Source organism: Actinia tenebrosa, unplaced genomic scaffold (genome assembly GCF_029948245.1).
Source record: "Actinia tenebrosa isolate PJP-AT-01 unplaced genomic scaffold, QUT_ActTen_1.0 PGA_scaffold6__47_contigs__length_16458017, whole genome shotgun sequence".
In the NCBI taxonomy this organism is placed as follows: Eukaryota; Metazoa; Cnidaria; class Anthozoa; order Actiniaria; family Actiniidae; genus Actinia; species Actinia tenebrosa.
The window spans coordinates 14,011,106-14,026,640 of NW_028292583.1; the positions used below are offsets into that span (position 1 = coordinate 14,011,106).

Here is a 15,535-nt window from a genome sequence, read left to right on the forward strand (position 1 = left end):
TAGTTGTTTATCGAGAATGAAAAAGCGCTGAATAATCTTTCAAAAAGCGAGCAACAGACTGTGGATGACGAGAAGATTCAGAAAACCAGGTGTTCAAGGCGTCAATTCAAAGTAAAATATTCCATAATTTCTACTCGGAAGTGCCATTTGCGGCTGCGCGGTTTGAGTTTTAATCTGTTTATCTTTCTCGTGGTTCAGTAGGACAGCGAAACCTTACAGACCATCAAGTATTTAGCACTAGTGGGAACGTCCTATCGCCGCTTAAATATATCCCTATGGATATGCAGTCTCCTAAGGGAACAGTCAATGACCAGAATCTACCGGCCGTAGTTGAGTTGAACGTTGGAGGCCAACTATATACAACGTCTTTGCCGACGCTGCTGAAAGATTCAGACTCGTTGTTGAGTGCAATGTTTAGCGGTAGGCAGAAAGTCCCTCGAGACTCCAGAGGTCGCTTTTTTGTCGACCGGGACGGCGTACTATTTCGTTATATTCTGGACTACCTACGAAACTGTAAACTGGCTCTTCCTGAAGGATTTAACGAACGAGAACGACTGTTGATGGAGGCAGAACACTTTAAACTCAAGGGAATGGTTCGCGCTATTCAGCGTGAAAGTGATACTCCAAAAAATGGCAAAGACAAAGCTCGACCCGGGGGTTATCTGTCTATAGGAGTGCGTGGAACGTATGCGTTTGGAAGAGATGGGGTGGCAGACGTCAAGTTTAGGAAACTCCAAAGAATTCTAGTCTGTGGAAACGTTGCTCTGGGAAGGGAAGTTTTTGGAGATTCTCTTAATGAAACCAGAGACCCGGATCGCGACGACCAACGCTACACAAATCGTTTCTATTTGAAACACAGCTACTTGGAAAAGGCGTTTGATCTGCTAAACGAGCATGGTTTTCGACTGCTAACTAGCTCTGCTGGGGGCGCAGGCTATGACCCTGAAAACGAGGAAACAAAGTGGAACCACTTTAATGATTATGTGTTTTTTAGGGATTGATTAATTATACCTTGCCGGTGATGACTGGCTGGATAAATGGATAAGCTATATATGCTGTGTATATCAGTATCAGATTTTGAAAAGCTGTCTCACACACAGCCTAACTCTTGAAATTTTGGCGTTTTTGAAAAATGTCCACCGCCTCAGTTAAGTCTGGTTACTGAACTGGCGCTTTCAATTCAAATAGATATTACTTCGTTTTTTGAGACACACAAAGACGTACCTTAGGCCCAACTACAGCTAGCTAGTTAGTTTTATTCCGCGAAGTAAGCGGGGAAATTGTTAACGTGTTATAGATGTTTTTCGTACAATTTCCAAAATGGCTGATAAAACTTCATGGTTTTTTTTTTGAATTAAAAACACGGAAGATTGAACCGGTCGTCGAAAGTCAATAAACAGAAAAAGATTGTAAATTTGCATCTCGGAAACGCTGAAAATGAAAGACTGTGTATAGGTAGAAAACACGTTTTAGAACATCAATTTATTTGCGTGAAGTAACTATAATTTCACGTTGAACAACAGCATTGAATAAAGACAGAACAGTGGGGAAAACGGCCAGTATGTTATTTGGTTTAGCTAGACTGCCAGTTAAAATAAAGAATTAGCTAATCATTAGCATGAAAAATATAAAATGCATTCAATCGAAACTCGAATGTAAAATGTTTTCTTTTTTTCCCCAGCATGATTCGATATGTTTTCCTTTTTATTCTTCATTTCTTAAGTGAAAATAAACTCAAAGGTGATTGAAGTTATGGGGGTTTACTTTACTAGCTCTTTTTTGTCATAGGTAGTCCGACTTTTGGAATAAAAAGCTCATTACACAAGTTCGACAGCTTTGAGTAGTATTGGGACGATGATTTTCATCACACAGAACCGGCGTCTTAAGATTTAGAATTCCCACAAGCTAAAAAGACCTTAGCGAAGAAATAAGTGAACAGTTCCTTTCCGTAATATAAATAATTAAACTCGGATTATTATTATGGGGATATTCGGCCGATAAACCCTTAAAGACCAAAAATCTCAAAACAACAAACAACGAAGTAGACGCGTTCTAAAAGAGAGCTGCAGCCCTTGGATGTCATATTTAGTTAAATGATTAATGATAAAGACTAAAGGTGCAAATAGGATGATAATATGATGATGAGCTTTTTAAAGAAGTCTTGACAGTTTGGGATTTATCACAAGCGAGAATAGTACTCGCTCGAAGAAGGCTATAAGGTTATTTAGCGTGAAAAGTATACAAAAACATGAGTTGAATCTATTTGTGTTATTCATGTTGAACTCAGTGAGGCTATAAGCGAAGTACGTATGCTAATGTTGAGCTAGACGCTGGCGCTGAAAGTGAACAAAAGAAAACAATTCAAGAGCATAAATCTTCAGTTTTTGGATGAAATTTCTAAGACGGTTGGTCAAAGGATTTGAACAAATTAATTTCGGAACAAATCAATGATAAAACTTTTCAAAAAAAGTTTCCAAATCTGATCTTTTCTATGGTTAGTACCTGGTATTGTGGGAATATTGCGGTTCACATGTGGGATTTTAGCAATTCATTTCAAATTTAAATTTCTGTAATTAATTATTCTGTATCGTATTTAATATTCAAGTCTTTTTTGTTTTTGAATCTAAATATTTCAATATAATCAGGTCAAAATCGAAATGGAATGGTTTAAATTAAATATTTTTTACTCGGCGCTGTTGTAGACGTTTGTTATGTCATCTTCCAGCGCGAATCTTAATTATGATTTGGAGAGGCAGTTTTGGTGTATATGTTATAAAAACAATAAAAATTAATGAAAAAAAGAGGAGAGGAGAGGAGAGGAGAGGAGAGGAGAGGAGAGGAGAGGAGAGAAGAGAAGAGAAGACAAGCGAGGTGTAGGAGAAGGAAGAATGCACCAATTCAAAAGTATTTCAACCATTTACTTTTATTGTCTTTTGGAAGGTACTTGGGAGATATTTTTCGTTTCGAATATCCTAGCACATTTTACATATTAATATTTAGATGAGAATGAAACAATGAATTATCTGAACTATTAACTCTAATTTTGTTTCAATTCTGATTTTAACTTTTTAGATGACTATTCTTTTTATAACCTTTTTTATATTGATCTTTTACTGGAGTTTGCCGGTGATAAATAGAATATAAACAAGGGCCAGAAAATACATACTATATTGAAAGCATTGAAATATATCTTATGCATTCTATCATAACACTGGTTGCATAAACTCTAAATCCTTTTCTTATCGAAATCCTTTGTCAAACTAATCTCTTTTCTGACCTCTGACAATTACTGACATATCCAAAAATATAAATAACAAGAAAATGACAAGTTGTATTGTTTTTTGGTTTTTTTTTTTCCTGGTGGATTTTGAGTTCTAATTGCTTAGTAATTGTTTCAGATGCAACTGAAACAACTTCAGCATGGGTTTTTGTTTTCTCAAGATGGTACATGTCAAGTTGAGGAATGAGTGAAGGTATGTATTTGTGAAGAAATGAAAGAGAAATAGGAACAAGTAATCAAATACTAAATGACAGACGGATGGTGGTGAAATTGGAAAGGAAATGGACTAGACACATGTCGATTTGAGGAATTAGTGAAGCTATTCATTAAGAATGGAAAAAAGGGAGAAGGTATCAAATACCGATAGTGGAAACAAGAAAGCAAATTGGAAAAATATATTTAAAAAAAAAGAAAAATATGTGAAAATGAATAAGATGGGAATATCTTAAAAAGATTATAAAGAAAGTTTGAATGAAAAAAAAGAGAGAGAAAAAGCATCTTTTGAAACACTTGAGTATTTATAGTTTACATTTAACTTGAAACTTAAACTTTACATTCACCTAAATTCTAATCTATTTAGAATGATTTGGTTTAACAATCAAAGTAATTTTTGTCCTGCCTGTACAATTTTTTTCCAGTGATTATAGTGTGCAATTTTTTAAGAGGAAAGGAAAATAGAATTTCCAGGCTATACAGAAATTCATATTAGTCATATGATAAATAAATATTACTTTGATATCAACATGTAGATGAGGTGATATTGATCTAAATTCAATTCTGTTTTAATATGCATTGATGGGGGGGGGGGGGGGGGGGGGGGGGGGCGGGGGAGGGGAGTCAAAAAAAAGTTGTCATTTAAACTGATTTCCCCACAAATCTGTCCAAGATATTTCCTGTTTCCCAACTCTATCAGCATCTAGACAAAATATTTTAACCCTTTTTTAAAAATTTTGAAATTCATAAGGTTAGGTTTCTGGCAGTATACATACCTGTTTAGGTGATGTGTGCAAATGTACTCGAATCTGTGAACCATACTAAATATGGGGAAAGGCAGTCTTTAATTTTAGAATAATGTATCATCAGACTGTCTGTGAATTTATGACCAGCAAAAGTCAAAAATAAGAGCAAGATGATCAGAAGGATACGACATGCAAGGTAATCCATCACTTCCAATGTCATCTTCATCAGGTACCCCTAAATAACCAGTTACTCGAAGGTTTGATGAGTGCCAAACGTAATCGATGGTATGTTTGACTTCTCCATTTGGTCGCTGTTTGTAAGTAGTAAAATTCGGTTCGTTTTGGCTTGCTGTTTTGTATGCACTTTGGAAAGAATAACTATTATTACCTTCTTCCATAACACTATATACTGGTTCAGAGGGCTCTGCATTAAAATCACCACAGACCAACACCTCAGGATTTTCACTTTCAACAAAGTTTGTCAAAGATTTAAGAATACTTTTTGCTTGAGCAGCTCGTAATTCCTCAAATCCTGGTTTGGCTTTTAAGTGTGTAACCACACAGCATAAACCTTTCTTTTCTTTTTTGTCAAAAAGTTTCACAAGCAAAGCTACTTGGTTTGTTGTTTTGTCTTCTTGATCAAGTAATGAAATCTCTTCTGACTCCTCCAATTTGAACCTTTCTTCGTCAAGGAAGATTGCACAGCCATCTGGACCAGAATTATCAGCAAATTTTAAGCAAGGTGAGTCTTTCTTGGGAAGAAAGAGTCCTTCATAGCCAAGTTCTTGTAGTTTAGGGAGGTAGAAATCAGAAAAATGGTCAACTTCTTGCAAGCATATAATATCAGGGTTGTAGTTGAGGATTTCTTGGAAGCTACGGTGCTTTCTGTTGGACCATGCTAATGCTTGAATGGGACACTTGATAAAGTTAGAGGTGGAGCTGGACGATGATAATGCTGAAAATGATAATTATAATATTTGAAGTCATTAAAGACAGACAGACAGACAGACAGACAGACAGACAGGTAGACAGAAAGTTCAAAGACAGACAAGAAATATTTTTTTAAAGACAGGGAAACAAATTAAGAAAGAAAATAAATGAATGAATGAAAGAATGAATAAATGAATGAATTATTGAATGAATGAAAGGACAAATAGGTTACAGATAGAATGTTAGATAGACAGATCATAGCTAATAGAGAAAGATGATAAATGAAAAGATGGGAAGATTGACAGAGAGACAAATTAAATTATCAATGTTGAAGCAACTAGCTACAAACGTTATAGCTTTAGCTTAACTTGAAGGCTTTGCAAGCTTAAAAGGTATCTTACGCTGATGCATGTGCTGCTCAACTGATCTGAACGATTGAACTCTAAAATGTTCAAAGGGCAACATAAACACTCCAAAATAAATGACGGAATAAGGATATTTCGACATTTTCTTTGATCTTTTAGACATCTTACCATCAGCCAGCACATTCCACTGCATCACGCGAAATTCAGAACTTTCTTGAGAAACCCCAGCGTACTTAGTAAGAATAAAAGACCTCTCCAGTAATCCTGGAAAGTTCTTGACTTCTAATTCAGCCAATTTGATGGCTTCTTTTCTCAGTTGAAGCATTCCGCTAAAATCTTCATCCGCCATCTTTAGCGTGTTCGCAAAATAACCCAACTGTGGGGGGGGGGGGGGGGGGTGGGAGTTAGGTTTGGCTAGAACATTCATTTCTAGATATTTAGATCATAACTATTTATGCCAATTAGATAAAGTAAGAATGTATCTAGTCATTTATTTTATATTGTGCTTTGATTATAACACAAAGTACGTATTAATTACTAGAGCTTAAATAATTTTGTTTGGTACCCTCCCTAGATAGTTTTTTTAGGGCTTATCTCGTGGAGAGCTCGTGGAGAATACATGCTTATTCGGATGATGTTCGTAAGGGTTCGGGATCCAAACGTAGGATAGGAACCCCTCAGTTGGAACGAAACCCGTGACAAGATCATTGAAAGATCATTTTAGACATTGATCTTTGCCTTAAACCTTTTCTTTTATTCGCGTGAACCGTATAAACTTGTCTTCAAAGTGTTCTAACTAGTAACCATGACTTGCAAGTGCTCTCTTCTATGTCTATCTATAGCCTTGGCTTTCATTGGAGCTGCTTTCTTAGTCACTGGCTTGGTTTTATGGCTAGATGGAATCTTTCAAAACATCATTAATAAAAAAGTAGATGAGGTTAGTAAATTGGTTGGTAATAATTTGTGTGATTTTCATCGATAATTCATTATACATTATGGATTACGAAAGCTATAAAATGCTGAAAAACTTTTTAAAAGAACTTACATAAGCTTACTGTATCTTATATAAGCTTATTATTGTGAGTTTTGTTTATATATTTTCTTTGTTTGAACGATTTTCTAGAGCATCATGCTGAAGGAAGGAGGTCTGGTTTTCAAGCAGTGGCAGGAACCAACATCGCCCATTTTAATGCAATATTTTTTCTTTGATCTGAAAAATCCACAAGAAGTTTTTGAGGGCAAAGGAAAACCATTTTTATCACAAAAAGGTCCATATTCATACAGGTACTGAATATATATAATACAATATTTGTAGTCGGAGGGGGTTTATTGTTTTAATATTTGACGTCATTTTAAAACAATGATAAAATGTTTCTGAGCTATTCTCCAATAACAACTCAGGAATTGACTTTTTGAAATAGGTCAATTAAATTTTTTTATAATATCAAAGATAGAAAAGTATATTCAAGGGCATAACCAGGAAGGCTGAGGGAGTCAGCCCCCCCCCCCCCTCCCCCACCTTGTGACAGCTTTCTAGATTTTATACAGTATTTTTTTTTGTAAAAATATAACTTAAATTGTAAAGCTTTTCAGGGGCACAAACAAAATAGCTGGATTTTTAATTTTGCCAACCACCCCCCCCCCCCCCTCAAAAAAACCTGGCTACACCCCTGATATTATAACTTTAATATCCTAATACTACCAAAAGCTGTTAGGTTTCATAGCACAGTCTGCTAAAAGATTATATTGTGCCCATGCAAGGCTTTCCATTTTATTGCATAGTATTTTGGGAGGTGTCGATTTTCTATTCCTCGATTAATTTCTTCAGGGAAATGAGAAGCAATCACATTAGGAACTGGACCAATGGCAACACAGAGGTCATATTTATGCCAAACAGAACCTATATATTTGATCCAGAGACCTCGTGTGAGGGATGTAATGATACACTGGATACATTCACTACTGTTAACATTCCACTTCTGGTAAGAATTTTTAATCTCATGCATTCAAAATGCAAACCGGTTGGCTCAGTTGGTTGAGCATCAGACTTTCGTGCAGGAGGTTGTGGTTCGAGTCCCGGCCGGACCAACACTCAGGGTCTTAAAATAACTGAGGAGAAGCTGCTGCCTTTGTAATTACATCTACAAATGGTTAGACCTTCAAGTGGCTCGGATGACCACTTTAAAAGGTGGTCCCGTCTCTCCACACTCATTATTACTAACCAACATCGGAGAGATGTAAAATAACCACTGAGGAAGTAAATAAACCCTGGCAGTGACCACCCCCAGTGCCTACACTTCATACTAACCATCTCTCATGCTTGTAAATTGCACAAAAATCAATCTGTCATTAACAACTCAATGTAAAGCGCCTTTGATTACATATTCATATAGAAAAGGTGCTATATAAATTCATAAATCATTATCATTATCATTAAATCAACAATAGAGTATGCCATAATAAACATCATAATAATTTGAGTAAAACATTGCTATATTAGGACTGTGTATTATAAAGTGAAGACATACAGATAATACAGAATGTTGTATCTATAAACCAATCAATGCATTCTTTAATTTTTGTAAAATTGTTGTTTTCTTTTCTCATATAGGCACTAGCCAAATGGCTGAAAGACACAAATTACTCAAATGTGCACCCAATCTGCTTAACTCTTCTTAAAGGAATTATTGGTGGCCTTAAAGTGAAATTGTTTCAGAATAAAACTGTGCATAAAATGCTTTGGGGGTATGAAGATGAAATGCTGAAATTGTTGAAAGCTTTCAGTAATCCTTTGTGTCCAGTAAAACCAGGAATTGATCCATTCATTCAACTACAAGTAAGTGAATATATCTTGGAATCAAGGATGGTGTGGCAGTAGTGCACTCACTTCTTGCCTCTAGTTTGTTGCCTGCCTGCCTGCCTGCCTGCCTGCCTGCCTGCCTGCCTGCCTGCCTGCCTGCCTGCCTGCCTGCCTGCCTGCCTGCCTGCCTGCCTGCCTGCCTGCCTGCCTGCCTGCCTGCCTGCCTGCCTGCCTGCCTGCTTTCAAGCAAGAATAATATTATCACAGACATTTTTGCTTGGCAATAGATCTCCATGTCACATTAATAGACAAGATAATTTTTTTAAATCTTCACAGTACAATAATACCTACTTTGGGATCTCTGCAATCAATACTGGGCAAAAAGATATTGACAAACTAGAACAGTACACCATGTGGAGAGATGCAAAGTAAGTTGATATTAAAATGTCAAGGAGTAAACTTTAGGCATGAATGTGTTAGGTCTCTCCCACACTTGGAAAGTTTTCTGGCAGTTCGTTGTGGAAAGGGAAGGGGAGGGTCAAGGGCGGATCCAGACAAAAAATATGAAGGGGGGGGGAGGGGGGGTTGCTTGACCGAATTTTGTGAACGACACTACAGAACTTGGAACAAAAGTTTTTTAAGAATATGCTTATTCTATTCTTTGATCAAATAAAACTATATAAGGCTGAAGCTGGGGAGTGGGGCTATTGTGTGAATATTGAATGGGTAGAACTTATTACATATAGTGGCTTGATTAACCCAACAAAAATGAGCGCTCTCCAACAGGATTGGCTTCATAGCTCAGTTGGTAGATTATCGCACCGGCATTGCGGAGGTCATGGGTTCGATTCCCATTGAAGCTTGAAATAATTTTTTCAAGTCTTTCTTTACAGTCTTTCTTTTCTTTTCATTCACTGTGATGATCAACACATCTATCATAACTAGCTTTTAGAGAAGCATATTATTGTTAACACAATATCTAATATTTGTCCTTAGTAAATTGTCGTGGTGGATGGATAACTATACAAACATGATTAATGGAACAGGTTAGTGACATCTGGACCCAACTACAGCATTCAAATTTAACTGTAGACTAATATAGATACAAGGACTATGGTACTGAATACTACTGATTGACAGTCGTCAAAATGCTAGTTTGCAAACGAGACATTGAACTTTGTGGGTTGTCTTCAACAATAATACTATGGATTCCACTACGCCCATACTTGTATGCTAACACACACATAGTTGTAAGTTTCATTGATAGGCAAGACTAGGGCAACTCAAAAATGGAAGTAAATATGTTTGAAATTCTGAGACAGTGAAAGCGAAGTGGACATGTGAGCAGACAAATGTGGACGTGGCAGCAACATGAGTTTTTGATGGCATATTGTAAAACATTGACTAGACTGGACTGGACTGGACTGGACTGGCCTGAAAAAAATCTGTAAAACATGACTGGACTGGACTGGACTGGACTGGACTGGACTGGACTCGAAATCTGTAAAACATGGACTGGACTGCAATCGAAATCTGTAAAACATGGACTGGACTCGAAATCTGTAAAACATGGACTCAAAATAATAAGCTTAAATAACCGGAAATGACTTCACGACTTCAGCTTATTATCTGTAAGCTTGATTATACATTGGAAAAAATTGCCCATACATTTGGAATATTTGCTCTTTTCGATCTTTTTCCTCTCTTTCCAAAGCAATAGGTCGTCCTTAAAAGTAAAGTTATATAGCACAAGTAAACTGCGTGACACGACATCCTAAATGACCCGTAAATCTTCTGTTCTTTCGCTAACTACCGTAGTTAGCTTGTTTTCGAGCCAACAGATAGTATGAGCTTATAAAATCAGCCAAAATACGGTTCCAAATTTTATCAAATTGCTATGAATTATATACCAAAATGTTCAGGAAAGCCCGGGGTTTTCAATTCCACTTCTGTTTTTTTGACAGGTTCTGTTTTATTTCAAGGAGAGACGATTTTCTAGCTTGACCCCGGTTATGTCATGCATTTTCTCTTGTGTGTAAAATACATCCAATAGCGTACATTCAACATCAAAAAGTACGGTGGTTTTTTCAATAGAATTCAATCTAAACCGTATAATACAGTCCGTGAATAGTTGAATTAACTGAATCCACTTCTGTTTTTTGCCTAGATAGTCATTATTTTGAAAAAACAGAAGTGGAATATGAAAACCCCGGGCTTTCCTGAACATTTTGGTATATAATTCATAGCAATTTGATAAAATTTGGAACCGTATTTTGGCTGATTTTATAAGCTCATACTATCTGTTGGCTCGAAAACAAGCTAACTACGGTAGTTAGCGAAAAAACAGAAGATTTACGGGTCATTTAGGATGTTGTGTCACGCAGTTTACTTGTGCTATATAACTTTACTTTTAAGGACGACCTATTGCTCTGGAAAGAGAGGAAAAAGACCGAAAAGAGCAAATATTCCAAATGTATGGGCAATTTTTTCCAATGTATAATCAAGCTTACAGATAATAAGCTGAGGTCGTGAAGTCATTTCCGGTTATTTAAGCTTATTATTTTGAGTCCATGTTTTACAGATTTCGAGTCCAGTCCATGTTTTACAGATTTCGATTGCAGTCCAGTCCATGTTTTACAGATTTCGAGTCCAGTCCAGTCCAGTCCAGTCCAGTCCAGTCCAGTCCAGTCCAGTCCAGTCCAGTCAATGTTTTACAGATTTTTTTCAGGCCAGTCCAGTCCAGTCCAGTCCAGTCAATGTTTTACAATATGCCGTTTTTGATGTCCTGCCACAGGTCTGTGGGATATGTAGTAGTAGTAACAAACGTATCAAGGAAGCAAGCGAAAAATGTAGAAGAGAGAGACGAGGGTGTTGCACTTGAAAAGTTTTCCTTGCACCACACCAAGTGAGATGTCAGTAGTTTTCAACCCTAGGACCAGTTGCAGTTTCAAAAACTGTAGGCAGTTAAGTTATTAATTCAATGTCTGACAGAGTATTCAGTATTGAACATATTTTCTTATTAGATGGAACTCAGTTCAAGCCAAGAATATCAAAGGATGATAAGCTATATGCATTTGTGCCCGAGATATGCAGGTAAATCTACAAATGAATAATGATTAATACAATAACTGTGAATACCTTAAATTTATCTTATATATATATATATATATATATTTTTTTTTTTTGTAAAAAAGGTTAATTATTAAATATTATAAATTTAATTAATTTTCTGTGTGAAAAGATTATTTTTATAGTAAATGTTTCCTTTGTTTCAGATCTATATATGCTGTGTACGATAGTACGATTAAGGTACGCGATATTACCTTGTATCGTTTCACATCTCCTAAAGAACTCTACCTCTCTGGTGACGTGTACCCCCTGAATAAAGGCTTCTGTGTCCCCCCTGCATGTCTGCCTACTGGGTTACTGAATGTAACTCTATGCCAACCACAAAGTGAGTAGAAGATTTTGAGTTTTTTTCCCAATGCACAAATAGACTCTGATTGTGGAGTCGCACAGTTGAGGCTAACAATGATTAGACTAAAAGGTGTAGCTTGAATGCTTAGTGCACGGGCTATTAGATTGACATTTATTCTTCACAAAAAACGGCAGACATCTTAACCCTTCTCTTGTGTTCTGCCAATCGTGCGTGCTTTACACAACTTCACACAGCACGAGTGCGCGTTTTCTATTTCTTCAAAAAATTTTCACTTGTAAACCAACTGATTTTACGTTTACTGAAAACGAGATTCGTTTGTTCTTCAGATCCTCCAATAGCTATCTCTCCACCCCACTTCTACGAAGGCAATGTTTCATTAGTAGAAGCTGTTGATGGCCTTGATCCCAAAGCAAGTGAACACGCAACATATATCGACATAGAGCCTGTAAGTAACTTCAGATTACTCGGACTTCCTGTATGTGTTAAGAATGTCTGTTTGTGGTTCGGTCCAAAATCGTCCTCTAGGTTCTAAAGCGCATGTGGTCTAAGCCGCTGAGTTAAAAAACAAAGTCCCACACCTCCGAATAGTCTCCAATTAAGTCGTATTAACTAATCGTGAGAGAATCCTTCCAGCATCGTCTTTTCTCAAAGGTGTCGTGGGGTGAATTTATGTCTTCCGTAGAAAGTCCGAGTGAACGCCATCATACTATTAGTTCCTAAAGGACAACTGCTAATTGATAAGTTAATTTCTTATTACAGATTACTGGTATCACGATGCAAGCAAATAAGAGAATCCAGGTCAATGCACATGTCATGCCTTTTAGCAAACTACCGTAAGTTGGTGAACACCATAACTGGATTGCACAATAGGGATTGCCATTCCAAATTAACGTGTTTTTCCCGTTACTAGTGAGACGGACTCGAAAATGGCGCCTGTGTTCTTACCAATCATGTATGTGAATGAGGTGAGTGAGATTGAAAAGTACTATCTTTTAGAGAGACACTGGACAACGATGACACCAACAGCAACAGCGGCAGCTAGGACGATGACAACAACAGCAACAAAGGCAACTAAAACGGTGATAGTTTCGACAACAACAGCAGTAACAACTACATCTACGACAATAACTAACATAGCATGACAACGCCAATAAAAACAGCAACAATGATGTCTACAATGATTAAAGCTGTGACAACAAAAGCAGCAATGACTACTACGACTATGACAACTACGACTACAACTATGAAAGCTATGACAATGACAAAAGGAGCAATGAAAGCTATTGCAACTAAAACAGTAATAACAACAGTAATAACTTCACATATTATATTCAATACTTATATTTTTCAGAGTGCTAAAATAAGTGAGCATGATGCGGCGGATTTCCGTAAGCAAGTCTATGATAAAATCGAACTCACTAAGGGAATAGAATTTGGGTGCATTGCTTTGGGAGCCGTTCTGATTGCTGCCTCGGTGATTGTATTCATATTCCATGCAAGAAGGAAGGGATGGATCTTCAACAACAACAAAGATGAGGTATATTAGAATGCTTTGCACTAAGCTAAAGTGATTTCTGCATCAGAAGCAATTCGTTTTCATCTTTAAGTAGCTTTTATGACAAACTCCAAAAGCAGTTGGAAAGTATCCTTGAAGGGTAAAATGATTAACCTTCAGATGGTTATTCCAAAACTGTTTTCCCCATTTACTCCAAGAACTACCCCCTGTGCCCTATTCCCTAATACCCCAAACCCTAAAACCCCATCTCCTTTTCCTCAGTACCCCATTCTCAGTACCCCATTCACAGTACCCCATTCCTCAGTACCCCATTCCGTAGTGCCCCATTCCACAGTACCCCATTCCTCAGGAGACCATTCTCAGTAGCCCATTCCTCAGTACCCCATTCCCCAGTACCCCATTCTCAGACCCCATTCCTCAGTACCCCATTCCTCACTACTCCATTCCTCAGTACCCCATTCTCCATTCCTCAGTACCCCATTTTTCAGTACCCCATTCCTCAGTATCCCATTCCCCCACCTTACTACCTCTTCCCAAGAGCCATTCCTATCTGTACTTCTACCCTGTACCCCACCCCTTGGTATAATTGCTCCCGGCTTTAATAGGGCATAGTTTAATAACAGCTTCTTCTGATTTTTCAGAAACTACTGAATGAACCCCCAAGGACATATGGTAACATAGAGACGTAGTTTGACCCTTGACTAGAAAAGTGGATTCAGGCTCTTGTGAGCGTTTTTTATCTTACATTAATCATGCAATAACAAATCACGTGATTAAGTTAGTAAATTTTAGAGACCATTTAATGCTACTGCTGACTAGCAATGAAAACATTAAGTCAGTGTGCAGTTCGGGATACAAGTTACGCCATTTTAATTGCTAGTTTTCAATCATTCCCAAGAGAATGGAATAACAAAAGACACGGCGGCCATGTTGGATGATATAACAAAAGATACTTATGACGTCATCCAACATGGCGGCTGTAAAACCATCAAGTAATTAAAGTGTCATTAGCTATATTTTTATGCTTACAAATTTCGTTTGAAAAAAAATATATTTGGTAATCTATATTTATATATTTTTAATGTTTCATGAAAACGAATCGAATTCTATTTTAAATAGGTTTTTACGATGTAATTTAGAATGTGGGAGAGGTTTTAAATAAAATTCAAACGCTTAAACGCATATGTTATCAATCTGGAATCTGGGTTGCAGAATTAAAATGGAGTTTGGCGTGTTTGGAAAGAATACAGGAAACTGGAGACCCCAAATCTGAAAAATAAATAAATTTTAGAATGATTTGAGTTATTTTAGTTGAACGTTTTCTCAAGGTTGCGTGCGCATCCAACTTGAAGGGCCACAAAACTGTATAACACAAATTTAGTAAAATTGAGAAGACAGTTTTAGATTTAAAGAGGAGAATAATAGATTTTATGAATTCTTATCGAAAAAAGTTCACACCAATGTATGACAATGCTCATGTTCTCAGTTTGTATCGCAACGGTCTATATTCATTTTCAAGAAAGACTAAAATGGCTTATACAAACTTTATTTGACGCTGATGGCTTTGAACGCTTACTCACTGCTTTCCATGTGGGATGCGATTAGCAAAACTAAACGGAACGTGCATCATAGTAAACTTGATCTATTTCAAAGTTTATCTGCTGCGGAAACATGATTTTAGGATTTTTACTTTTTTTGATTGATTTAAAAAGGACCATACTTCCAGACATCGAGTGCTGAACCGTCGTATGGCAGCGCGAAGCATTTACGGCTACGCCGGAGATTTCGGCCCCGACACCGCTATCCGAAGATTTACAGACTGATCAGGAAGCTCAGCCGAAGCCTAAGGGAGAGGTTAATCGGCCTCTAGACCGTATATGATTAGCCCCTTGCTATGACCAGCATACTCAAAATTCTTGATTGTGACGCCGATGGCTTTGATCGCATACTCAAGGCTTTCCATGTGGGATGCGTTTAGTAAAACTAAACGGAACGTCGTAGTAAATTTGGTCTATTTTGAAGTTTATTTGCCATGGAGACATAAATTTGGGATTTTTAATTTTTTTATTGATTACAAAAAGACCATACTTCCAGACATCGAGTGCGGAACCGTTCTATGTGCTATCCCAAGAGTTAAATAATATCGCTTCTTTCAATGATCATTCATCAAACATAAACATTCCTTCCCATGTGGGATGCGTTTTGAAAAGATGGCTTCGATATAAACGCAAAGTTGGTGTGCTTAT

General features: G+C 37.1%; 3 protein-coding genes and 1 non-coding gene across 5 annotated transcripts; 3 read left to right on the forward strand and 1 right to left on the reverse strand.

Annotated features, from left to right (window-relative positions):
- The first annotated feature begins 152 nt into the window (after window positions 1-152).
- On the forward strand, window positions 153-1,828 carry LOC116293652 (BTB/POZ domain-containing protein KCTD8-like). Its single transcript, XM_031701112.2, has one exon. The coding sequence runs from the start codon at window positions 276-278 to the stop codon at window positions 999-1,001; it is 726 nt and encodes a 241-aa protein (XP_031556972.1). The 5' UTR covers window positions 153-275; the 3' UTR covers window positions 1,002-1,828.
- Window positions 1,829-4,376: 2,548 nt separating this feature from the next.
- LOC116293651 (nocturnin) lies at window positions 4,377-5,885 on the reverse strand. Its single transcript, XM_031701110.2, has 2 exons — window positions 5,703-5,885; window positions 4,377-5,194 (listed from the first exon to the last, which is right to left on the reverse strand). Exons 1-2 carry the CDS (start codon window positions 5,881-5,883, stop codon window positions 4,377-4,379), a joined length of 999 nt encoding a protein of 332 aa, XP_031556970.1. The 5' UTR covers window positions 5,884-5,885.
- On the forward strand, window positions 4,846-14,585 carry LOC116293645 (lysosome membrane protein 2). 2 transcript variants are annotated; one of them, XM_089038720.1, is made up of 14 exons: window positions 4,846-4,981; window positions 6,377-6,471; window positions 6,658-6,818; window positions 7,363-7,516; window positions 8,146-8,370; window positions 8,671-8,762; window positions 9,331-9,380; window positions 11,358-11,427; window positions 11,610-11,788; window positions 12,100-12,218; window positions 12,533-12,606; window positions 12,684-12,738; window positions 13,125-13,310; window positions 13,931-14,585. In XM_089038720.1, exons 3-14 carry the CDS (start codon window positions 6,664-6,666, stop codon window positions 13,976-13,978), a joined length of 1,407 nt encoding a protein of 468 aa, XP_088894846.1. In that variant the 5' UTR covers window positions 4,846-4,981; window positions 6,377-6,471; window positions 6,658-6,663; the 3' UTR covers window positions 13,979-14,585. The 2 variants fall into 2 exon arrangements, with proteins under 2 accessions (XP_088894846.1, XP_031556963.1); XM_031701103.2 differs by lacking the exon at window positions 4,846-4,981 and having other exon boundaries at window positions 6,110-6,471.
- On the forward strand, window positions 9,125-9,197 carry Trnaa-ggc (transfer RNA alanine (anticodon GGC)). Its single transcript has one exon. It is a non-coding gene; the product is annotated as a tRNA-Ala (tRNA).
- Window positions 14,586-15,535: the final 950 nt, after the last annotated feature.

What these genes read in the sequence shown, in the direction of transcription:
- LOC116293652 (XM_031701112.2), top strand. Translation starts at nt 276, where the DNA reads ATGGATATGCAGTCTCCTAAGGGAACAGTCAATGACCAGAATCTACCG.
- LOC116293651 (XM_031701110.2), bottom strand. Translation starts at nt 5,883, where the DNA reads ATGGCGGATGAAGATTTTAGCGGAATGCTTCAACTGAGAAAAGAAGCC. An exon ending in GTGGAATGTGCTGGCTGATG is followed by an intron (nt 5,195 to 5,702) that starts GTAAGATGTCTA and finishes TATCATTTTCAG; the next exon opens with CATTATCATCGTCCAGCTCC.
- LOC116293645 (XM_031701103.2), top strand. Translation starts at nt 6,340, where the DNA reads ATGACTTGCAAGTGCTCTCTTCTATGTCTATCTATAGCCTTGGCTTTC. An exon ending in TTAATAAAAAAGTAGATGAG is followed by an intron (nt 6,472 to 6,657) that starts GTTAGTAAATTG and finishes ACGATTTTCTAG; the next exon opens with AGCATCATGCTGAAGGAAGG. An exon ending in CATATATCGACATAGAGCCT is followed by an intron (nt 12,219 to 12,532) that starts GTAAGTAACTTC and finishes TTCTTATTACAG; the next exon opens with ATTACTGGTATCACGATGCA.